At 32.6% G+C, this 26,545-nt stretch overlaps 2 protein-coding genes across 4 annotated transcripts in view; one reads left to right on the top strand and one right to left on the bottom strand.

Moving 5' to 3' along the window:
* Nucleotides 1-18,470, bottom strand: part of Itgb3bp (integrin subunit beta 3 binding protein) — a 57,527-nt gene extending 39,057 nt beyond the window's left edge. The window contains exons 1-2 of the mRNA XM_047566272.1: nt 18,187-18,470; nt 5,267-5,309 (exon numbers count right to left, since the gene is read on the bottom strand). Coding sequence (XP_047422228.1) covers nt 5,267-5,309; nt 18,187-18,191 — 48 coding nt within the window. The 5' untranslated portion in view covers nt 18,192-18,470. The remainder of the gene's footprint in view (nt 1-5,266; nt 5,310-18,186) is intronic.
* Efcab7 (EF-hand calcium binding domain 7) overlaps nt 18,422-26,545 on the top strand; it is a 51,756-nt gene continuing 43,632 nt past the window's right edge. The window contains exons 1-5 of one of the 3 annotated variants that reach the window (XM_047566256.1): nt 18,422-18,599; nt 19,265-19,318; nt 20,808-20,995; nt 24,466-24,677; nt 25,271-25,357. In XM_047566256.1, coding sequence (XP_047422212.1) covers nt 20,809-20,995; nt 24,466-24,677; nt 25,271-25,357 — 486 coding nt within the window. In that variant the 5' untranslated portion in view covers nt 18,422-18,599; nt 19,265-19,318; nt 20,808. Of the gene's footprint in view, nt 18,697-19,118; nt 19,319-20,807; nt 20,996-24,465; nt 24,678-25,270; nt 25,358-26,545 lie in introns of all 3 variants that reach the window. The other 2 variants (XM_047566246.1, XM_047566237.1) reach the window with 2 other exon arrangements.

Below are 26,545 nucleotides of genomic sequence, written 5' to 3'. Positions count from 1 at the left end.
AATAAAAATTTTAAAAAATAACCTTGGGGCTGGGGATGTAGTTCATTGGTAGAGTGCTTGCCTTGCATATATAAGGCCCTGGGTTCAATCCTCAGCACCACAAAACAAAACAAAACAAAACAAAAAACCCTTATGCTGTTTAATTAGGTTATTAGGATGTCCCAACTAAGATATAATTATTATGTACTAATACTATTAATTATGAAATATTTGTTAGGCACTTTTCATATTTTGGGCCTTGGGTTCCTGGTAGAATAATAATAGGTATCAATTAACTTATCAACTGCCAATTTACCATTCTTAATGGTTCTACAAGACATTGAGGTTTTGTTGCTGTTTTTGTGATGGCTACAGAGAACAGAAGCATTTTGCACTTATCTCAGAGATCTTACTATGATAGTAGGAAAAAAATATGACCAATATATTAAATCTATGGTAATGGAAATGCTCTATTTCTTGACTCGGTGTTTGATACACAAGTTTACACATTTGTAAAACTCACTGAATTATGCATAATCTGTGAACTTAATGATATGTAAATTTCACCTTAAAATTTTAACAGGAGAAAAAAAGAGGAAAAATAAAATTTTGGCAAAAAAGTTTATACACTAGATTTTCTATTTCTGCTTATTATTCTTCTACAATATTAAGATATTAAGAATTAATTTTAATACTAAAGATATTATTATTGTACTCCTGCACTTTAATTCTCAAGCTCCCTCCACCCTGTCCAGGACTAGGATTAGAACCCAAGGGTGCTTAACCATTAAGCTCCACTCCCTCCCCTTTTTAAATTTTTAAAATTTTGAGTCAAGGTCTTGCTAAATTGCCCATGCTGTCCTTGAATTTGCAATCCTCCTGCCTCAGTCTTCGGAACTGCCAGGATAATAGGCATGTACCACTGTGCCTGGCCTCAAGTTTATAAAATTTTCTCATGGTTGTTTCCCGTTGTGTTTTCACACATTCTTTTATTTTTCAGAATATGAAGTAAATTCCACCCAGATATATTTTTTGTTTACTGAAGTATGATTTATATACAATAAAATGCACAGATCTTATTTAATTTAATGAGTTCTGACAACCGGATACACTGATACAACCATCACCTAAGCCACACAATATTTGATTAATCCAGAAGGTTCTTTTGTATCCTCTTCCAATTCTCACTTGCCAGCCTAGAAGTAATCACTTTTTAATTCCATAACCACACATAGTTTTGCTTATTTTTGAACTTCAAATAAATGAATTACATGACTTCTGTGTCTGGCTTCTATTGCTTAACATGTTGAGATCATCTATTTTGTTGTATGTGTTGTTATTGTGCTCTGTTTTTATTATTAAGGAGCATTCCTATTTTTTAAATATATTAGATTTGCTTTTCCATTTTCTTGTTTATAGACATGTTCAGTTTGGAATTATTATGAATTAAACTGCTAAGAACATTCTTGTACATGCACATTCTTGGTGTATATATAATTCTTTGGGGATACTAATGAGTGAAATTATGAGGTTATAGTATGGATATGGGTCTAATTTTATGTATATAAAAAGAGTTAAGGGCTGGGGCTGTAGCTCAGTGGTAGAGCACTTGCCTCGAATATGTGAGGCACTGGGTTCAATCCTCAGCACCACATAAAAATAAATAAAGATTAAAAAAAAAAAACTTGCCTTCACACAAAAGTGAAGGCAAAATCTAAAAAAAACAAAAAGTTAAAGAACAGTTCAAAATGTTGGTTTCATTTAAAATCCCCATCAATATATGAGAGTTTCAATTATGCTACATTCTCATCAACCTTTAGGGGCTTTTGTTTCCTTTACCTATGCTAATGTGTTAACTAAAAAAATTTTTAAAAATCTGTTTCGATATAATTCATTAGCTAATTGGTGGGAACAGTAGTATCACTTTGTGACTTTAATTCATATTTCTTTCTTTCTTCTTTTTTTTTTGGTACTAAGGATTGAACCCAGGTGTGCATACCAACTTAGCCATATCCCCAACCCTTTTTGCTTTTTATTTTGAGACAGGGTCTTGCTAAGTTGCTCAGGGTCTTTCTAAGTTACTGAGGCTGGCTTTGAACTTGCGACCCTGCCCTAGTCACCTGAGTCAATGGGATTACAGGCATGTCCATTACACCAGGCTTTAATTCATATTTCTGATGATTAATGTCACTGAACATTTTTTGCACTCTGATTGGATTTTATTTATTCATTTTAACTGATACATTCTGGACACAAGTCTTGTCTCTCTCTCTCTCTCTCTCTCTCTCTCTCACACACACACACACACACTCCAGATAGTTTCTTCTCCATTCATGGCTTGTCATTTTCTTAATGTTGTCTTTTGACTACCATAAAGTTCTAATTTTGATGAAGTTCAATTTATCAATTTTTATAGTTAGAATTTTTGGGGTCTTAAGAAATTTTTGCATACTCTAAGGCCACAAATATAGTTTCTTATGTTTACTTTTACAAGTTTTATGCTTTTGGTTTTGTCTGATTGTTTTTGGATAAATTTTTGGGTATGAAAAGAGACATTAAGTAAAATGAATTTTGTGTAAAACGAGAATATTTGTATATGAATTTTGTAAATAAGTGAGGTTAATTTTTTTTCCAAATAGATACCACTTATTAAGGAAGGACTGTTAAAAATAATATAAACCAAAAACAGTACTAGAAATAAGAATTTCTAATGCTGGAGTTGTGACTCAGTGGTAGAGTGCTTACCTAGCATGTGTGAGGCACTGGATTCAATTCTCAGCACCACATATAAATAAATGAATAAAATAAAGGTCCATCAATAACTAAAAAAATATTTAAAAAGAATTTCTAAAGTGAAAGATGATTCATGCAGCACTCAAATATTTATACTAAAGGGAAAATAGTTATGGTATATGGAAAGAACACTAGACATGAAGTCAGAAAGCTGGGGCTCATATAATGTCTTGCTGCCTATTAGCTAAGCTATCATGGACAAGTCACTCAACAGATCTTTAATTTCCTCACTTAATATATTCCCTCACTTAACTAGCAAAGAGTAGAGAAAGTAGGATGGGATAGGTATGGGCAGCTGGCAGTCATGTATCTTGGGCTAGGACCCGTAATATCGCCCTCTCTGTGTTTAGGTAAAGAAGGCATGAGAATTTCAACCATGCTATTTCAAACATGAAAGAGGGGTTCTGTGGAAAATCTCCCTAAACTTGCATAATTTGTCTGAGGCTCCACTTCCAAAACCTTTAGCTTTAGAGAGTGTCCTGGGTAGGGAGTGTTTTCTTTTTAAAGAAGGCATTAATAATATTTTCCAGGCCAGAATGAGAAAAGCAAGTATGACATCAAACTAATGGCTCCAATCTTCAAGTCACTACATTCTGTGGGAGAGGATCTCTCAGGTAGATGAGAGAAAGCCTTCTCTATGTGTCTTCTTAAAACCCATTCTTGGGACAGGGAGCTGGGAACTGACCCAAGCAATTGGTGTAATGTTAGGCAAAAAGGTGTGGTTGGAACAGCTGCAGACCTGCAACTCCTAAGTTTACTCCAACTCCATTCCAGGCTGCTATGATTCTTTTTGCTCCTTTGGATAATGGTGTCTTGGTTCCTGCTTTCTTCAGGAGGCCATATGTACTAGATGTATATAAATGATGCACCTTGTGCACTTTAATTTTTTTTCTTAATATAAATATCTGTCTCATATTTTTGCCCGTTGTAATCCAAGGTACTCAATTCTGTACTGTGTTCTCAGGTACACAAGCAATCCCAGGGATAATTTGGCAGCAGCTCCAAGTCTGCTTGAGCATTTAAAACATTTCAGGTTTTGAATTTTCAGATTGTGATGTTCAACCTGTATTGACCTTGCAGAAATAAAAGGTATCATAAAGAGATACTCTGAATGATTCTGTTAAAAAATTAAAGAATCTAAATGAAATGGACAAATTTCCAGAAACATACAACATGCTCAGATTGAATCATCGAAGAACTAGAAAATGTGAATAGGTCAATAGCAAGTGAAGAAACTGAGTTAATACAGTTAATTTATTAAGAGTACAGAACTAGATCAAATATAACAATATATTTTTCGAATACACGATATTAGTTGTGGCACTGGTTACCTTGACACATTTTCATATGAAGAAAAAATGGGTAGAAAGCCTGCCATGACAACAGTGGTGCTTCATGAAGAGAATGGATTCTGTAATGGTCATTCTTTTCTATTTAAATAATTGTTACCATCTCCCAAAGAACAGTTTTGGGGCAGGAAAGAAATGTATTTCATTTCAAGCTGGACTACTCATCTACCAAAATACCATTCTGACCAAAGAAACAGATGCAGAATTACAGTCACAGCTGCATTCTGCACAGAACAAGTTGGATAATGGTACTCTAAATTGCTAATTATACTGTTAATGATTTTTTTAGTGTCACTGCAGAATTCTGCCACCTTTGTACAAAATTTTTCAAAAAGCATCTAGGAAGTTTTTAAAATGGTGAATTTCTGTTTTGTTAAAGAACAGTGAGTCTTTCAAAGAGAAATTCCACATAAAACCCATTTCTTGAAATGGCGTTCTTATATGAGATTTTGTATAGGCCCATTTATTGACTAGCTATTTGTCTTTCTCACCAGTTTACTTCCCTTGATGATTATGAGGTCATAAGTATCTTAGTATTAGTGTGTGTGTCTAGATCCATAGTTGATATGAAAAGATAATAAACTAACATATGTCAAAACATGCTGGCATGGGGAATGTGCTCTGAGTAGATTCACAAAAAGTAATAGCAATAGTACAATTTTATTTTTATTGTGATAACTGGTGAAATTTGTTACAATGTTAGTACTTTGTTGTGTTTAAGCCATATCATCATAGCTGAGGGAGATAATTACATTTTTGATGTGAAAATGTTGCTAATGTTTTGATTTCACTTTAGATTACAGTACACAGATTAAAGTACTGTCATCATTCCACATTGTTTCTTATATACTTAATTGGCAGATCATTTTTTTCTACAAACTAATTTCTAGTAATTTACTTTATTAAGGTTTCCAAAAAATTTGCTTAAGTGACCACCTCAAGCTTGCCAGAAGCTTAGGTTTATAAAAAAAATCATAAAAATTTATAAAAAAAACATTAGATTTATAAAAAATATTTATATGCAGAAAATGGTATACCAATCACAACTGTCTCATGGTTTCTTGGTAATTTTTATATTTAGGAAGGTAAATCAGTAGTTAAAAACATAGACTTATGCAATCACAAATTCTTAATCAAATACTTACATTTTCTTCTAACTGATCATCCAATTTCAGTGATCTCTTAACACTGCAAAGGAAATATTTAAAGAAATCTTAGATTTGGCAAGCATTAAGTAGGCAAATATTTAAAGGTAAGCTATATAAGCAAAGATTACAGTTACTTTTACTAACTAATTTTTATATTGCTTGTTAAAGCACCAATATCATTTAAAGATAGCAATTATTTATGATTGGTTTGTTTTTAATAGCATATTTCAATATGGGATCATAATTAAAAATTTAAATGAATCACTTTTTTATATGTATAATTTTATATACATACATTAACCAATTTAAAGTCATAGTATACAAAGTCTTAGAAAAATTAGTATATTTATCTGCTTTGAAATACCACTAATAAAAACTTGTACATAAGAGCAAAATAATTTACATACCTTCAATAGAGATGTTCAAAGTATATTATTTATACTATGAAATAGAAATAGTGCACTATGTGTTAAAGGTATGAGCAAGGTGAAAAAAGTTTTGCACATTATTCTAGCATTAAACATGATTCAGTGCAACCAGACTATGACTTAACTGAGGAACAGATGCTCTATGTCTTTATAAGTCCCCAATCCATAAGAAACTATTTTTTGTTTCCTTCACTAAACTGATTCAGGAACATGCCAGGCTCTCTGTGTGCAAAATCTGTTCTGCTAAACTGGATGCCCAGCTGTTGGTGACAATACTTAGAAAGGAAAGCTGAATATTTATAATACTTTATTTCGTACAGCTGTCTCCTAAAGAGCAGTCATCAACATTTTATTGAATGCAGACTAAATGCTCAAAGGAGAAAAAAGGTCAATATAAATTAAAACTAGCTTTCCCAGTGACAAATGCAGCATTAAAAGTACTTTCTTGATCCCTGAGAAACAGAAATTCAATTATTTGAAGTATTAGAGGATTTGGATATTATGCCAAAGATTGTATTATAAAGATTGCATTACAGAACTCTCCCAAATTTGTATAGAAGATGACTATTCAAAAATAACTACTGACTCATACAGAACATATAGAAATAAGAAAAAAATGAAAGAGACGGGTTAATCTATGAAAATTAGTATCTAAAGAGGGTTTACTTAATTTTGCTATTTATCTACATTATCCAATCACATTATTTCTTGAGATTAAACTGGTTTAAATAATTGTTTGTATTTTTTTGGAAGCCAATTTAAATTTGGTTTAGGGGCTGGGGATGTAGTTCAGTGGTAAGAAACTTGACTAGGATGTGTAAGACCCCAGGTTCAATTTTTAGCACTGAATTAAAAAAAATCAATTTAACATGAATTCTCAATGAAATGAGAACAGAGGTATGAGCAAATAAAAACAGTAAATCATTTTAAAAAATATTTATGTTTATCTTTGGAATATATATAGCCCTATTTAGTACATGAAGTGTTCCGGATTTCATAACATTTCAAAAGTAGAAATCAAAAACTAAAGTTACATAACTCAGAATTTTCTTATCCTTTGTTTTTAAATGATGCTAAGATGCAGCATCTAAAAGATGTTCTTTTAGAAGACCACAAAGCCCACCCTGATACTAACTGTCCAAAATACTACTGCTTTACAATCAGTGGTTAATTTTCAAGGAAAGTTACACTATGCTTCAACTTAAAGATTTCCAGATTAGGTCTTAGTGGATCTAGAAAGCCCATGGAAATTTATAAAAGTAAACAAGAAAGTGAGCTGAGTTAAAATAGGCTGTCATCTCCCTCTTTATGTTTAGTGAGAATCTAAAAACATGATTCGTTGAGGGTAATGTACAATTCAGATAACTTCAGCATTTAATAACACAAAGTTGGTAATATTTATAACTATCCTAAAAAGATTTAATAGGCATGACTAGAAGAAATTTAAGAAATTAGTTTGTCTATAGGGAAGAGTTTGTGAAACTTGCCTATGGTCACACATTTGGAGGGAGGGAAACTCAATCTCAGTCCTGTGGGGGAACTGAAAAACAGGTAAAGGACAAATCCACCAGAGGAATTTAGGGCCCATTCTATTAGAAATGAACCCTACTGAGATATTAATCATTAAATTAAGCACCTATAATACACAAGGCACTCCTTTATCCATGAACAATTGTAATACAAGAATGAGAATGATGCTACATGGGTTAGGAAAATGTTAATAAAAATACATGAGGCAGAAAAACTGTAATGGAAGAATAAGAAAAAATTTATTAAATATGAGATACATATTGTTCTAAAATATTTATTTCTCTGCTACCATTATTACTTAACAATTATAAGTGATATATTTTGGGTAGTTCTGTAAAGTTATATCTGGTTCCTGTGGCTGCTTTCTTGGTTTTAAAAAATGGACACACACCAAAAAAAATGGGGATAGGACTTGAACATACCTTTCTCCAAAGAAGACACACGGCGTGCTCACACACACGCGTGGCCAAAAAATCAACATAAAAAAATGTTCAATATCCTTGATCCTTAGAGATATACAACCCATGTTCACAATGAGATATCGCTTCATATCTATTAATATGCTTAGTATAAAAAAGAAAAAAAAAGAAAATACCAAGAGTTGGTAAGAATGTGGAGAAATCAGAACCTTTGTGCATGGCTGACTGGAATGTAAAATGGTGCAGCAGCTATAGAAAACAGTACGGCAGTTCCTCAAATGATTAAAATTAGAATCACCATATGATCCAGTAATTTCATATTCCAAAATAATTAAAAGTCAAAACATGAGTAGAGAGTCATATAACAATATTCATAGAAGCACTGTTCACAATAGCCAAAAGGCAGAAGCAATCCAAGTGTCCAGTGACAGATGAATAAACAAAATGTGTCATATACACACAATAGAATATTATTAAGCCTTAAAAAAGAAAGGAAATTTGGACATGCTACAACACAGATGAACTTTGAAGACACAACACTAAGTAAAATAAGTCAGTCATAAAAGGACATACTGTATGATTTTATTCATATAAGAGTAGTCAAATTCATAGATCCAGAAAACAGAACAGTGGTTGCTAGAAGCCAAAGGGAGGGAGAAATGGGAAATTACTGTTAATGGGTACAGTTTCAATTTGCATGATGTAAAAAGTTTTGGAGATAGCTGGTGGTGATAATTGCACAAAAGTGATTATGCCTCCCTCTTAGGAATAATCTTACATCATCCGTAGGTAACTTTTCACTCCAACCCACCCAAATTTTGGAATTCTAAAAAGATTAAAAAAATTTATATGCAATTTTATATTGATAAGAGAGAAAGTAACTCTTTGTAGAATTAGCTACCATAAATTATTTTCTAAGAAGATCCTCCCCCTTTTTATTTAGCTTACTACAGGGTAGTACCCTGAATAAGATTCTCTGATTCATCAGAACAAACTGAGCAGATAAGTTTTATGTTACTAACACCAGTTTCAATATTAAAAAATTATTCTAGTGGAAAAAAAGCTATCGTTTGATTCCTAACCAAGAATCAGAAATGACACCTTAGAAGCTCACAAAATTATATGATTTGAGGTTCTTTTTTTTTATAGGAGTTTTAAAACATTATATTAAACATGATTTTGAGTGGCAGAGCTGAGGGTCGGAGTAGGGGGTGAAGAATAAACTTAGTAAAGCAGATAAGACTCAGGGAGCTTTGATGCTATGCCAAATTCTTCCCTAAGGTTGGGCAAATCACATAATCTCACTAAGCTTCATAAAGTTGATAATAATACTGGCCTGTAAAGTAGTAAGAAATTTCTGAGTGGAAGATAAAAATATCACTTAGTATTTCAGTGCTTCCATTTACTCTTCACTATAATAGACATGATAATGTTGCCAGCTACTAACTTTACAAGAGTGTTTAGAGGATTATTGAGTATGCTCATGAGATGCTTAGAAATCCTTTGATGAAAGGCAATGGCTAAATTCACATCCCATGTGACTCCTTAAGTGTAAATTGAGATATATGAAATGATTTATTTTCCATTCCAAGTACGGGCAAAGAATGGAGAAGAATCTTCTATAATAAATCTTTCTGTATTGTCTGTTTCATTCAAGTTATTCTTGTGTGCAGTATTTCTAATGGTTGGTCACACAAAAAATCTCTACTATGGCATATTACATGCAGAAGCATGGTCACCATGTGAAAGTATTTAAATAAATGATTAATCCTGTTATTCTTCATGACAAAAGTGGCCCTACACTGACCAATTACTGGGCAACATGTTTATGATGCCAAAAGGTTAATGATCAGCCAAAGAATTTTTTACAGAAGTCAAGTGGATATATTTGGAAATATCAACACCAGTGGATAAAAGATATATATATATATTTTTTGGCTGAATAAAGTGAGAAATACAATAAGATCATTTCACTCCTAAATGGGTACTCCTGAATATACAATAAAATATTCATTAATATTCCTTCTGCCAGAAGTTTAAATATAACAGATAATTTATGCATGTAGATTAAACATACTTACACATGAAGGAAGGATTTAAGTATGCCCTTTAAAAAGAGTATCCGTTGGAAGGGCTCAAATAGGTCTAAAAGAAATAAAACATGGTAGATGGGCAATATTTTATGTACTTTTCTGTATGAATTATATTCCTCAACATAAAAATAATCATAAAAAACTACTGCTAATGTCTACTCTACTTCTGAGACTTCAACATAATCATCTCTTAAAAAGTTTCACCTGGCCCTGTCCAGTTTACACTACCGATCCTTCCACTCTAGTTAATAGCAGCTGTACATGACCCTCTTACTAAACCTATGCTAACATAATCTGTTTTTCCTCCCTAGACTTAAGATATTTATATCATTAACACCCTGCCAGTTACCTGATGGGTAATGAGATTTAAAAATGCTTATTGAACTATCTCTTCCATTAAAATTAACACTATTAATACTAGATAGTACAGTATTTGTTTATATTTGGAAACTCAAAGCTCAACAGTACAAAGGTATTATACAAATTAATAATTTAATTAATTGTAATTATTTTAGCTAAAAAATTAGTCTCAAGGAAACAAATATTTAGCTCTTGCAACTTTTATATGCTTCACAATTAATTTTGGTTTGAGATTCTTAGCTAAGTCTTGGTTTTTCTTAAAAGGGTATTTCCATCAACCACATTTAAGGTAGCTTAAATATTTAAGTCTTCCAAGGATGTTACATTAACAGACTTAACTCTAAGATAGTTCCTTTTGTTGCTGTATAGCTTATCAGTTCCGGAAAAAAAAATCAAATCCATAATTTCCTCAAATGTTGCCCCTCTTCCACTCTACTAAGTATAAAATTACTGAAAAGAAAATTATTTTCAGACTTTATCTCTTTCATATCTTTAAACTCCTTTTTCATATTATTGTTCTTTATGCATTCTGGGCAATTTCTTCAGATTTATCTTCCAGTTCTATAATTCCTTCTTCAGTTGTATCTAACCTACTATTTAATTCATCCATTAATTTTTTTGAGGCTTCAACAAGTTTTGGGTAAATTTTTAATTTTTGTATAATCACATACTTTCAAAGAGTTGCAATAAGAATTCTTCTTATCCTTTATCCAGATTCACTATTGTTTACATTTTGTTCCGTGTAACATTATTCAACATATATACATATGTTATATGGGCAGAATGTTTTCTGAATCATTCAGAACAAGTTAGAGACATAATACACCCTTACCCATAATCATGTTTTTTTCTAAACATGAAAACATTCTTTTACATAAATTTATAATCAATTTCTCTCCAAGTCTAAGATCCAATCCTGGATCACTCAATATTTAGTCATCACATCTCTTTAGTCTCCATTGATCCAAGACAATTCCTCAAACTTTCTTTGATTTCCTTGACCCTGACATTTTTTTTCCCAAGAGTACAAGTCATTTTAATTATAGTACAGTATTCTCATATTGGGTTTATGTGATACTTCCCCATGATCAAAATATGCATTTCTTGGCATAAATACGCTATGGAAGTAACTCTATCCTTCTGAGTGTAATAACTTGAGGTTATCATTCCTTTTCTATTTATTAGTTAACATTCTACTCCAAGGAAGAGCTTCGTCTTCTCCCTTTATTCATTTATATCACTTTATAGTGTCATGTATTTTTATTTTTGCCAAAGAATTTTAAGTCATTCCTATCATTACTTATTTTTATGTTTAACTGTCCCACATTTGCAAGAGAATCACCTGTGCTTCATGGTAACTTCTGTTTACCTTATGTACCCTTATATCCTTGAAAACCTTTTTACTTTCTAGGACACATAAAAAAACTTCTCTTGGAATCAGCCTTGGAATCAGCTTTTTCTCCAATGAAACATGGTTCTATTTAATGGACAATGGTATTGTCAAAATCTGACATTAAATGTGCTAACTGCTACTCATGTCACTGTTGACAGGCCTTTCAGTGGACAGAGACTTAGAACACATGTAATACTTATACATAAATTTCTATCTCTAATAATGTATATTTAAAAAATCCATTTCATGTTGACTCCTCCAATGCCAAGTCAACATATAGTATTTGAAATTCTTCTATCCAGAAGTGAGACACCTGGCTCCCATCATCTACAATACACTTATTTGCTAAAGTCTATAATATAAAGAAACTAGTTTCAGAAAATTAGGATATACTACTATGGAAAACAAATGTCAATATTTGCCTAGTATTTTTTAATGTACAGTTTATATACAGTGAGAAGATAAAAATAAAATGCAATCTCTTATATTTAACCTCACTCTTAATTTCTTTCTTATAGACTAATTTACGTCAGTTATTTTTAGCCCAAAAAACTTCGTTTAGCAATTTTTCTTGGCAGGTCTGCTTGTGACATATTGTTTTTGTTTTCTCTCACCTTATTGTCATAGTTTATTTTACCTTCATGTTTGAAGAATAGTTCTCTATATTTAGAATTCTATGCTAACAGGCCCTTCCTTTTTTCCTTCATTTCTTCTTTCAATACTACAAATATCTTATTCTATTGCCTTCTTTGTTTTTGATGAGAAATTAGCTTTCATTTGAATAGTTTCCCTTATAGTAAAGAATGAATTTCTTATGGCCACTTTCAGGATTTTCTCTTCATTTTTAATTTCTATCAGTTTGATTCTAGTATGTGTAGGTGTACCTGTATGCACATGTAAAAAAAATTAAGAGTATGCTCATACATATAGGTATATGCACACTTACTTTGAACCTTAATTAGAATTTACTGAGCTTCTTTGGACTTGTAATTTTATGTTTTCAGCAAAACTGAGAAAATTAGGATCTGTAATTTTTAAAAGTGTCTTTTATGCTCCATTCCCATTCTTCTGACCTAGGACTCTAATTACATTTTAGATCACTTGATATTACCACATAAATCATGCAGAATCTGTTTTTCCCCTTCATTCCTTCAATTAGATTATTCCTTTTTCTTCTAGCTTCAAGTTCACTGAACTTTTCTTCTACTAAAAAGTTCATAAAATATTTTCATTCCAGAGACACTGTACTTCTCAGATATAAAATTTCCATTTGCTTCTTTTTAATTTCTTTTTTAAAAAAATTTGCTTCTATTTATCTTTGAGATTCCCCAGGTGTGCTTTCATGTGACCAGTTTTTCTTTAAATCCTTGAATATATTTATACTAAGTCCTTTTAAAGTCTTCATCTGCTAATTTTAAAATCTGTGTGTCATCTTAGGGTCAATTTTTAAATTTTTTCTCTCAACAGTGGCTGTTGTTGTTTGCATGGCTGTTAGTATGTTATTGTATGCAATATACTGTAGATGCTATGATGCAGAAACTCTCAACTCTGTTATCTTACCCTTGAAAGTACTGAGCTTGGGCATTTAACTTGACTAAATTCAAACACTAAACTCTGTTTTTCCTATAATGGAGAGCAGCTGAAATCTCTGCTTAGTTCTTTCAGGATTCCTCCTGTTGCTTCCTGCCAGGGCTCATGAAGCTTCCCTAATCCATGCATGGCTAAGAGATCCACCTAGGATTTAGGTAGTTTATACCCACATTTGGAGCTATTCTCTTTACAGGATTTTCCCTTTATTTTCTGACAAGTCTAGTAATCTCAAACTTATCCGATCAACTCTTCAAGCCAAGAAAAATAAGAGAAATAAGAGCTTTCTGCTGAGTTCTACTAGTATTCCACGATGTGAACTGACTTTAGACTATCCACTATCAACACAAGCCCAGTCCATCGTAGTTTCCTTCTTTTGAAGGTCAGACCGTCTCCAAATTTATCCCTGTTGATAGTTGCTCCAGGTTTTTTTTTTTTTTTTTTGGGTGGGGGTCGTACTGGGGATCAAACTCAGGGGCACTCAATCACTGAGCCACATCCTCAGCCTGATTTAATAATTTATTTAGAGACAGAGTCTCACTGAGTTGCTTAGCAGCTCCCTTTTGATGAGGCCGGCTTTGAATTCTCAATCCTCCAGCCTCAGCCTCCTGAGTAACTGAGATTACAGGTGTGTGCCAGTTATTTTTAATATTTTGTCCAGCTTATTTTTAATATTTTGTCCAGGGTTTAAAATTGTTATCTATGGGGGCTGGGGTTGTGGCTCAATGGTAGAGCACTTGCCTAATATGTGTGAGGCACCGGGTTTGACCCTCAGCACCACATAAAAATAAATAAAAATAAAGGTACTGTGTCCATTTATAAGTTAAAAAAATATGTATGTATATATATATGTTATCTATGGAAGTTTTAGTTCAATACAAACTACTCTGACAATAGAACTCTATGCACTGAGTTTTTATTTCAACAATTTGTGTGTGTGTGTGTGTGTGTGTGTGTGTACCTTTTAAACTACTTACTCATCCCAGTTTAAAACCCACCTTTTTTTCTCGCATATCCTCTTATTAACTGACAATTTTTGTGATTCCACTTTTGGTTTCCTTAAACATTATTATAATTATCTCATATTGTACCTGTAATAATTTCATTTTGTAAAGTCCTTGGGATCTAAATCTGTTGGTTATTTTATGTTCTAACTTTCACTTATGGTAGGCAGCTTTTATGTTTGATTATTTGTGATTTTGTGATAAATTTTAGTTGATCTTAACCTGTGAAAAAACTGGGGGCATAAAATGAGGATGCTGTCCTCCAAAGATGTATATTTGATTTCATCACCAGCCAAAGGATCCATACCAACCAGGTATCATTTAGTTCCTGTCATACCTTAACTGCTAAATCTCAAGTTCACATTCCTTACCTTGCCTCTAGCTGTATCAAGTGCAACGTGAAAAAAATACATATACACACATACATGCACATACATGTATACACACACACAAGTATATATATATTCCCCCTAGGAAAATTCCATCTTTCATCTACACTTACATCTTATTTTAGTTTCAGCTATTTTTAGTTTATTGCTTGGGATTTAATTCCTTACAAGTCCACCAATGCAATAAAAATGTAATTTGTGCAGAATCTAGTTGTTTTAGAACAAGGACTTTAAAAAATTCTAGTCTATATATTAGAGAAGTTTCTAATACCATTACAAAAAAGTTGTGCTATACTTTCCTCTATTATACTTTCCTTTCACAAACAGGAAAAAATTATTGCTAAATTTCATAGTTTTAATACTTTTAGCAAGTACTAACAATTTTACCTACCTTCTTAAAAAAACAGAATATTTTCAATTCTCAAGAAAAAGAAATTACATAACTCTGCATATCCTCTATGATTCAAAAGAAGTTTATTTAATAGTTAACTTTTACTTGGCCTGGCACATCATTTAATTTATCTCTTTTTTATAATCAACCCACAAAATAAAAATAATTGGACTTGGCATTAGCACCAACATGACTACAAACCCAAAGAGGTGCAATAAAAAAAGTTCAGCAGGTCCAGAATGTGCCTATATTCATTTTCTTTTATCATGGAAAAAATAGTACATTCTAAAGTTATTTTGGAAAAATTTCAGACTTGTATAAACATATCAGCAGAATGGATCCCACTCTGAGAAAGTTACAGTTTTCTAAAACTAATGTTATTTCATAGATTGAAAGAGAATAAAGTTAACTCTCATAGAAACTGATCAAACATCCTCGGCTGAATTAGCAAGGTGATGTACACTAATTAGAAAGACTTAGCAAATGCTATTAGGAAGCTTTAAAAAGGAAAAGATGAAGAAGAAAAAAAGCACTAGAATGGGATAGTTATACCAAAAGCCATTACATTTGACTTCAATATTATACAAATATAAACATGATATGAATTACGTCTATACAGGACGAAATCTTTTCAAAATGGCAACTTTATCATTCAACTAATACATATTTATTGAGCAACTATTTTACCGATGAGGACATTAGTAACAATCTAAGGAGCACACAGCTAATTACAGAACCAAGAGTCCAATTTTGGCTTTTCTTACTCCGAAGTCCATGATTTTCTACTTCGAATCTTTAAAAAAAAAAAAAGTGAAGGTTTCATTCTAGATAGAGATGCCTCTAGTTTTACAACGTACACAGAAGAGGAGGAAATTTTGAAGGAAAGATTAGCCTAAGGAAATTACAAGCAACAATTATTTATTCATCTGTTTCCTCTGTTCTCAGATAGTATTCACAGGACCAAATGGAAGGTAGAGAAAACTATACTCATTGAAAACTTAGGTAATCTCTAAATCCTTTAAAAAACATTTTAAGTAGTATGTGGTACATACTAAAGAATAAATGTAAGATGTGAAAATTATGAAACATTAAGAAAATGAATGCCCCAAACTCACCACATAATTTAAGAATTAGGTCATTACTACCAATTTGGTTGGGGACACACACATGCCTCTTCTCTATCTCATCTGTTTCCCCCAAAATGTAACCATTAAACTGAATTTTGTATTTGTCATATGCTGATTTTTCCCATGATTATCTTTTACCACATACAAATATAACCCCAAAGCTTGTCCTTAAGCTTTATGAAGACAATATGTAGTCTCTCACAATTGGTTTTCTCATTTGTTATGTTTTAACATTTATCCATCCATTATATTGTCATTGGAAATCTGCTCTTCCTATTTATTTTAGATTCATTTAGGCCGTATATATTTTCACAAATACTCATCACTTAGTTTTTTCCTATCAATTTTCAATGAAATTAGAAAGGATATGGATCACACCTTCCCATGTTACATTATGCGTCTTGCAAGTGCATATCAAAGCTCATCATCTCAACATCATTTAAAAATGATTCCACTTTCACATGTAACTTGCCAAATGACTATTTGTACCACTCCCATGTAAAACCTCAGAATTGACTGCATTTAAAAACAAAAGTTTACTAACAATGATAGAGATCCCCTACTAAAATGCCATTATGCTTCATGCATTATTAAATTGTTAATTTGGCTTTAAATCACTTTGCTAAAACATATTAACTCAACAAAGTTGCTATACATGTGAGATGTCAACCTCAAGATTGCGTGTACAGTCACAAATGCATAATTGTATATATGACACAATGATCTTTCTAATGCTACAACAGGGAGAAAAGCCTTTTTAGTTAATTTTGTGGAATGAAAAACTTACTCCATGATCCACTAAATACACAACCTTGAAGCTGACATCTCACATATACAGTTACTCTCAAAATCTCCTAAAATAACATGTACCATGTTAAGAAGATATCACAAAAGTTCAACTTTTGATAGTTTTTTGATTCTCCATTTCTACAAAAGAACAGGAACTCAATTCAGGAAATATCACCAGTTTGTTTTCATTGTATTCCTACTCAGGGATTTTTTGTTACATTACCTTTGTAGCTTTGTACATATGATAACTGAGGGATCTTTCTAATGCTACAACAGGGAGAGACGTCTTTTTAGTTAATTTGGGGGAATGAAAAACCTACTCCATGATCCATAACCTTTAAAGTTATAAAGGCATAAGTAAAACACATTTATTGATACCTGTAGAACATTCTATTAGATGCTGAGTTTCCTTATCCATAGAGTAAGGATAATAGCTGCCCCTAGCTCCTAAGGTTCTTTTTGGGATTCAATGAGAAACTGTAAATAAATTACTAAATACAGTACCAAGATCATAATTAAAAAGATTCAATAAATAAAGACTGTTATTTCTCATATCTTTTCACCTTCCCCTCAATTCCTATTTGACAGAAATAGTTTCCCTGCTGTCTTACTTTGCATTTGACTCAACCCTGAAAATAATAAAGGAATATGCTACTCCAGGGGTACCTAAGTCAGCTTGGGAACAAGAAGCACCCAGAGAAGAACATCACTGTTACGTACTCCTCCCACTCCCCAAGTTTGGTTTTTGCTTTTCCCAAAAAAAGTTCCTTAGTGATTTTTTTGTAGGGCAGCCAACTGCGTTTTATTCATCTCAATATAAGATGGATGAAGGGTAAGAACAAATGAATATTATCTAGCAAAATGCCTACGGTCTTTCTAAAATATCAGATTACTGGAGCTGGATGAGAATTTGGAGATTCCCCAGTACAAATTTATTTTTGTAAGTAAGAAAAGTGAGTCTGTTAAGTGACTTGGGAAACAATGAGAGTCTTAAGAGGAAACTAGGTTTCAACTCCCAGTTCATGAAAACTTTCAAGAGTTTATATTAATTCACTACCCCAATCTAGGCATCACAAGGCTTAACGGACGTGTTTTAAACTACATCGTCCCATCCTCTATCGGTTAACCTATTTAAATGATTTCAAGTTAGGCATGACCTACATACAGTCCACAACCTATACAATCCGTCAAAAGGCTTGGAGAAACAGAATTAAAGTGAACAAAGACTATCGGATGAGAACTGCTGGAAGAGAAGAGGTAGGTTGAGAGGGTACTGTCAACACAGACGAGTTTACGGTCATAAAATAAAAAAAAGGCTACTGGGCACATATCTACTCCTCTTCCCCACAGAGGGACCTAAAACAAAACAAAACAAATCAGCAATACCTGGGGGGAGGAGATACCTACGGCATTTCGAGTCTCAGGGAGGCACCACCGCCGCTAGACAAAATGAACTAAGCAGCCTCTTCCGAGAACAGACAAATCCGCAGAAGGAAACGCCGCAGACTGAAAAGCGCGGGCAAGCGGGCACTGCTGGTGTCACACCTAACGTGGCCCGCCGGAAACACCCTCCGCGCGTTGAAGAAACCGAGTGGGTACGAAGGAAGGGGTGCGTAGGGAGCCTAGGGCCACAACCACATCCAGTCCCGCCGCCTGCAACACGGAATCCTCTCACTACTCTGGCCAAAGGAACATCCGAACAGAGTAGCAATAGAACATGGCTATTCTTTCTGGATCAATCCATCCTAAGTTTATATCCGGACCGTTTTGGGAGATGCTCCGCGTCTTATTTCCGGCGGCGGAGAGGCGCAGTTGCCATGGTAATTAGAGAAAGGCGACGTCGGTCAGACAGCGGTGAGAGGATCGCGGATCGCTGGAGAGAACTGGCTACGCTTCCTCGTTTGTGAGCTGAATTAGGTAGCAAACAGCTCGCTGTCTCGGGCTCTTCTGACCCTCTCCGTGCCGCTTTCTTTTCTACTGCTTCTAGTGCTTTTCTGTCCTATTAGCAGTTGGTCTACGCATGTCCCTAAAATGTACATATAAATGCAGTTTTATGCCCAAATACGAAATTAGAGAAAGATTGCCCGACTCTAGCCGACGACGTGTTTCACTGCGGAGGGACGGTGGCTGCATGGCTCTGTTTCCGCTTGGCCCTTGAGAAGCCCGAGGCGCTTGTTAACAGTTTATTTTTCCTGCTATTGTGTGCCTGGTTATTTATGGAGCCGTTTGCTGCCGTGTTCTCTCCAGGCCCCTGCCTCGGTCTCGGGCTGGAGTTTTAAATAAAGGAGGTTTCCAAGCCTGAGGGGTGCAATTATATATTTATTTAAGCTTCCGTTTAGTCTTTTCACAGAAAAGGGAAGAATAGAATTCTGGAACATTTCCGCCGTGGGATTTCCATGTGAGAGAGTCATCAGATTTGGAAAGAGTATTTGAAGAAGATCCTAAAGCATTTTTTTTTTTTTAATTTAAAAATTTCTTGCTGCAGAGAGAGCATTCATTCTTCCTTGTTGGAACAGTTTTCTTTTACGTTGGTGAGAAGGTGCGTGCTTGCATTTGTGTTTAAAACTCCTGATGCTTAATTATAGTGGTACCAATTTGCATTAACCAGACTGTGACGCCACATCCCTATGGGGTCCTTCTAAATCTGGTGTAATATGAAAGTGTCAGGCAGGCGGTCTGTGTATTATAAATAGGGTACTTCATCCATGATAAGCGATTATTATCTTTCTTTCCCAAGTGTAAAAGACCTATATAATTCAAGAAGGTGCCAGTGATTTAGGCCCCCTGAGTAAGAATCCAATGAGTCCTGAAGGGGACCCTACCTGTGTCATCTTATTGTTGAACTTGAAATTTCAATTTATTAGATTGAAATGTATTTTTAGAAGTCAAAGCTGGGTAAAGTAATGTTGAAAGCTGTTAGACCACCAGCACAATTTAGTACCTCATAGTAGCCATTGTTCAATAAACCTTCATTCACATTAACAAAGAAGAAACTGGTTTTGAAATTTACTGCCTTTCACCACTTACTGGTGAGGTGACATCTCTGCCCCTCAATTTCTTCATCTGTAAAATGGACAAAAGTAGGGAATAAAGTACCATGGATGACAGTTCATTAAGCCCTTATAAGCAGAGATGCTATCTAAACTCAAAATATTATTATTAATAAAGGAACTTAATAAAGCTTTGTGGTAATGCTGTAAATGGGACTTTAAAAATTCAGTTTTTTTTAAAACTTCAGTTAGTTGAAATATGGCGCAGCATTATTGAGATGTTAATTAAATGATTTGGTTGATCCTGCTGTGGAGAATGGGTGCCAACTGCTTTCTGTAAAAAAATTTCATTATTATGGAGTTTCACATTTTTGTTGTTGTTGTTGTTTGGTACTGGAGATTGAACCCAGAAGAACTTTACCACTGAGCTACAGCCCCAGCCCCTTTTTTATTTTTTATTTTGATACAGGGTCTCACCAAGTTGCTTAGGGCCTCGCTGTGTTGCTGAGGCTGGCCTGGAACTTGTGATCCTCCTGCCTTAGCCTCCCCAGTCCCTGGGATTACAGGTGTGCATCATCATGCCTGACTGGAATTTCACATTATCTGCAGTTTATTTAGCACTTACTAAGTATCAGATAGTGTTCTATATGCTTTACGTGTATTAACTAATTTAATTCTCTCAATGAAGCTATTGAAAGATCTCATCTGACTGATTATTTTGAGAGAATAGATATGTGCTTTTACTTTGTCCTGATTCATCTTTGTTGTTATTTTATATATTTGTTCTTTGGGCTGTTATTATATATTGGAAGAACAGTTTGTGTGGATGTGTGTTTATGTGTGGTTGTGTGTTTAATTAGAAATCAACTGCTAAGAGTTTATTTTAGATTAACATGATAGTCTATATTCATGTTTTAACATTCATCTTTTTCTTCTACATATAAAAACTTTAATATTGTGATCCCCATACTCTTGAAAGGCGTAGAGGCGTTTGCATTTTAGGTGACTAAAACGAATTTTGAAATTATTTTCTAATAGAATGGCGATCAGTCCAGGAAGTGATGCGACTTTTACCAGTCAGAAATCCACACTTTCAGAGAGTCCTCGAACAAAGAAATTTCCACTAACTGAAGAGGAGATATTTTATATGAATTGTAGAGCTGCCTATTTAACTCTCTTCAAAAGCAGCTTAGACAACATTATTTCTAAAGATCAACTTTGCCTAGGTAAATTTTTTTAACTTAAATGTTTTGTCTTATTTTAAATGCTAATAGGTCAGAAAGATTGAAATTAGAATTACATCACTTTACACCAATTTCATAGTGAAGCTTGAGCATTGGGACTACAGTAAGCTATTATAGCATTTTGTTTAAGTTACATATACTAAGAACTTTAAAATAAAATTATGCAACCTAGATTGTTATCTTGAAAGTTTCCACCAACTACTACTTGATTTCAAATATTTTTTATTCTCATTTTTCCTCTTTAGAATTTATCATAGAATTAAGACACTTTTGGATTCTGAATCATTAGTGTAAATTTTGACCTATACTGAGAAAAATATAATGCATATATAAAAGTGGGGCCAAATGAGAGAACTCATTTAAAAGAGAACTGTTGGGAGAGAAAGGAAATTTGAAAAGAGTATAGAATAATTCAGGGTTTATTATTTTTTGTTTTTGTCTCTTATTGCTTCTCATTATTATATTTTAAAATACCTTTGGTTACAGATATCCCCCAAATTACCAAATTTGGTTCCGGCCTGGGTGTCAAATGACTTGAAGGTCCCTGGTCTCAACAGGGTGGCAAGATAATACTGACTATTCTTGTTAGTTTTATCAGCACTGATAACTTTATGAGTAGAGAAACTTGAGTAATTTTTGCATCTTTAGAAATATTTACCTTGAGCCAGAATTCTGACATATTTCTGCATATTTCTTGGGTTTGTATACAGTAAGATCTCTATTTAAGGAAATCCATTTTGGGGAAAATGGGAATTGAAGAGATTAAAATTTGTTGGATGTTTAAATCAAAGACATTATTTGTAAAATAGTTTAAATGCAAATGCCGTGATTGACATGAATTTTAAAGTTGTGAGTTAATTTTACTTTGATTTACATAATTTTTAAATTAGAAAAATGTTCCATTTTGAATTTTCTATTTGATTTTTATTTTGAATTTTAAATATTAGTGTTTAACTAATATGTTAATGCTATAAGAAGAAATCCAATTAATTTAAGCCCAATATGCCACTATTTCTTAAATAATTGAGTTTTTTTCTTCTTTCAAAAAGAGGCTGAGATAATGAATCTGCTAAGTTCTATGTAATAACTATGTACTAAGGTGCTTTCAGACTTATGAAATTATCTGGGAAGATAATGCAGTTTTTGTCTCTGTTTTATACACTTTTGATTTTATGGTGTAATATTCTTTGTAACATTGTAATAATTGATTTCAGATAACCTAGTTATTAAAAAGGACTAATGTGAACCACTGATGTCTCTTTCTTACTACTTTTAGCTATATCCTTCTGCCACTTAGCACATAATATGTACTCTGACATTTCCATTTCAAAGTCAGAGCAGTACCATTACCAGAGCTTTAGAAACCTTTTTGTCAATTTATAAATAATACAGGTATTATAGACTCATGCTTATTAAGCCCTGGCAAAAGATCAGTATCTTGTCAGCCTTGAAACATGTACGGTTACATAATGTTTTCACTGTCATCAGAATTAACAGTTAATTCCAACTAATCCTAAACCAGGAGATTAAAGTAAGTAACAATTAGAATGTATCAGTTTCTTAAATTGTGGGGATGTCTACTTAGTACATATTTTGGCAAAATTAATATCATTTTGGAGAAAATTGTTCCTTTGTAATTGCACCTTTCTAAAAACAATGTGTGTGTGTGTGTGTGTGTGTGTGTGTGTGTTTGTTGTTACTGATGATAGCAACAGGTGTACTGAGCTGCCCCTTGTGGGAAAGAGTTACATGTTAATTTTCCCAAAGCTGGACAGAAATTATTTTTTTTATCATGTTGATTTTTGAGCTGTAAATCACAACTTCATTTAGATCCTACTTATATTTCCAACTTTTAAAGAGTAGGAGTTGGCTGGGAATGGATTTCTAAAACACATAAGCCCTTTCTCCAATTCTTTTAATAGATGAGTTTTGAAATTGTCTGTTTATGCAGTAGGCAAAATATTTAACTTTTGGTTCTAGGGCAGCATGGTAATCAGGGATTTTGTCTACATCCAAAACAAACCCGTGGAAATAAAAAATATGTAAGTCTTCAATGCTACAAATTCCACAAAGGTGTTATAGGTGAATGAGAAAGGCAGTTATTACCACTACAACTTCTGTTAGCTCTGAAGGTCACCGTTAGATTATATTCTTGTTTTTTTCTTTCTTTTTTTTGTCAAAATTTAAATTATTTAGGTACAATGAACTGGGATAATCTGGAGAATGGGAAAATTTCTCTTGTCTTCTAAAAATGTGTTGACCATAAGTTAAGACTATAAATAATGATTTTTTACTTTTTGTGTAGACCTTGATTTACATTATAAAACTTCTATGGAGCTACAAAGTTTGTATCTGAAAAAATATCACTCTTTGTATGCTTGTCTATAATAAATAGTCAATATAACTGACTCGCAAATGTCTTATTTATTACCCTGATTTAATTTCTATTTACTTAAGGATATTCTTTAAATTGTTTCATATTTACTAGTCCCTTATAAGTTACATAATATTTGGATTATCCTTTTTTTAGTGTGATTTATTTGGCACAGATCTGTGAATTCCCACCATAGGTGGAAATATCCAATATAAGGTTTTATAATAGAAGTTGGTAGTACAATTCAGGACAGTTGTACCTTTTAAAAATTCTGTTAATTTCCTCAGTGGTGTTTAGGAAACATCATTCATTCATTTTAGACAGTTATGTCTTAATATGCAGAAGTTTATTTACAAATTACCAAGTTACTTCTATCCAACTGTAAAGAGATAACTATAATTATTTAAAACCATTATATTTTAGTGTGATATGATATATGCAAACAACACATCTTTTCCAACATTATTTTCTTTCATAGACATAAAAACATGATTAAAAATGAAATATAGTTTACCCATTGTTAACATTCTTGATTTTTAGCAGGACTATAACTATAGGACTGTAACTATTTTCAAATGAATGATTGAAAGTGAATTTTTGTATTGTATAATTTTAAAGAAGAAACTACAAAATTTATTTACACAGATGTAAATGATGATGGCTTTTCTTCATTACAATATTTTTAAGCAGAAAAAGTAATAATACACACTTTTTATCATTATCTTTATGTCCTCAAAACAATTAAGTAGATGATGTTTTTAGTCATTTTTTCCATCTAGGAGCTCTTAAGTTACTCATTTGTTAACAGTTATTTAAAACATATGTTTAGAACCAATTGTCAGAATAGGGAAAATTCATTAAATCTGACATTAATAAATCAAGAATCTTTAGCTGGTGGAATATATGTTTGTTTTCAGAATCCAGGCATACAATAACAACTAGATTGTCAACACTAAAAATAATGTATTGGTATATATGGAATTTATTTAATATAATATATAATGATTGGAAGAAAAATTACACTTAAATACCAATTCAAAATGTTACAGTAACAAATAATACTTGTTTTATTGGACAGCTCTTCAGTATGCAGGAAGAAATCCATCCCAAAAGACCATTAATAAGTATTGGACTCCTCAAACTACCAAACTGAATTTTGATGATTTTTGTATAATTTTAAAGAAGGAAAAACCTACTTCAAAAGCAGAACTGCTAAAATCATTTAAGCAGTTAGATATAAATGATAATGGTTCTATTTTACACACTGACCTTTATAAATTCCTAACAAAGGTAAGATCTGTGAAACTTTTGTAATGTTCATATTTGCAAAACAACTGGAATCTAGGTTTGACTATTAAAGTTCCAATTAAAAATAATTATTTCATTGTCAGGTGACATGAATCACGTGTTATTTATATAAGTAAATATAAATAAATAAATGTAAACAAAGTATAAAGTTGAACCTATGTTGCAGTCTCCTTGTGCTCCTGCCCTGCATTCTTCAAAAATCAATGATAGGTCCATGTGGGATAAGTAAAAGGAAAACAAAGTATAAATGGGATAAGAAATCCATTCTTTTTCCAGTATGTTGTCAGAAGATACTATCTCTTCGTATTTAATAGCATTTATGACTGATATAATGACATATAATTGTTTAAATTTAGTAAACTAAAATTTAGCATATTTTCATAAAATTTAATAAATTGCGAAGTGTTATTTCTTATAATAGTCTCATCATTGCTTGACATAATATTTATTCTGATTTATAATGAAACTGCATATTCAAACTTACTTATAGAAGAGATTAAAATGTATTTCCACAATCCCCATGAATAATAAAGTGGTAACCATGTTGTTTTAAAATAAATCTTGTCTTATTTCAGAGAGGTGAGAAGATGACTCGAGAGGAAGTAAATGCCATAATAAATTTGGCTGATGTAAATGCTGATGGAAAATTTGACTACATTAAGGTATATAAACTCATATTGATGTAAATTTGCATTCTGTTTAGGGAAATTATTTTATTTTTTACCTGGTTTTGTTAAGGTATAGTTGACAAAATTATATATATTTTTACAGAATACATGTAATGTTTTGATATGTGTATACATTGGGAAATGATTAAATCAAGGTAATTAACGTCAAAAGATTATTTTTTCAGATGTTGATAGACCTTTATTTTACTCATTTATTTATATGTGGTGCTGAGAATCAAATCCAGTGCTTCACACATGCTAGTCAAGCACTCTACTATTGAGCCACCACACCAACCAAGGGTTTTTTTATTTTTGTTTTTCTTATTTTTTTTAATAGTCTACTACTAAGCGACCACCTTCAGCCCCTACAAAAGTATTTTTTAAAGGAATGCATCTTTTTAATATTGGCAATGACTCAGTTGTATATTGTGTTCATTGTACTTGAAAGTCATATTCTTCAGTTCTACAGTTGTGATATGATTACATTAAAAATACAGATTGTGCATTCCTAATCCAAAAATCCAAATGCTCTAAAATCTGAAACATTTTTTGAGTGTCAAAATGATGCCACAAGTAGAAAATTCCATACCTAACCTCATGTGAAGGGTAGCAGTCAAAATTTAGGCACAGTAAAAATATCATTTATAATTACTATCAGGGTGTATGTATAAGGTGTATATGAAACAAGTGAATTTCATATTAAGATTTGAGTTTCATCTCCAAGATTTCTTATTATATATGTGCAAATACTCCAAAATCTGAAAGCATCCAAAACACTTTTGGTTCCAACATTTCAGATAAGGGCTGCTCAACCTATATAACCAAGTTAAAATATGTATGTATGCACACAGAGACATATAAACAAACATAGAGATTCTCCTCAGAAATGTACCTTTTCTGGAATGAAGAATCATAAAAATTATTTAGAACAAATGCCAGTCTATAGGTCTTGTAAAAAATAAATCATTTCTCCTTGTGTAACATTTTATTTCCACTCAGAGTATGACCTCCTCATTGAATCATGGCTGCATTTCACTAGGTCACTTGAGGCTGGTCAATCTGATTCAAGAAAATAAAATGAGTTACCAGTTCAATAAGAAATATATTCCATCTATCAGTCTATTCCTTGCCTACTAATGTGCATTTGCCTCCTTCTCCTCCCAAATGTATGATTGAATGTTT

This window comes from Sciurus carolinensis, chromosome 1, assembly GCF_902686445.1.
Source record: "Sciurus carolinensis chromosome 1, mSciCar1.2, whole genome shotgun sequence".
Taxonomy (NCBI): domain Eukaryota; kingdom Metazoa; phylum Chordata; class Mammalia; order Rodentia; family Sciuridae; genus Sciurus; species Sciurus carolinensis.
The sequence above is the reverse complement of the archived record's forward strand: the minus strand, read 5'-3'. Positions and strand labels throughout refer to the sequence as shown.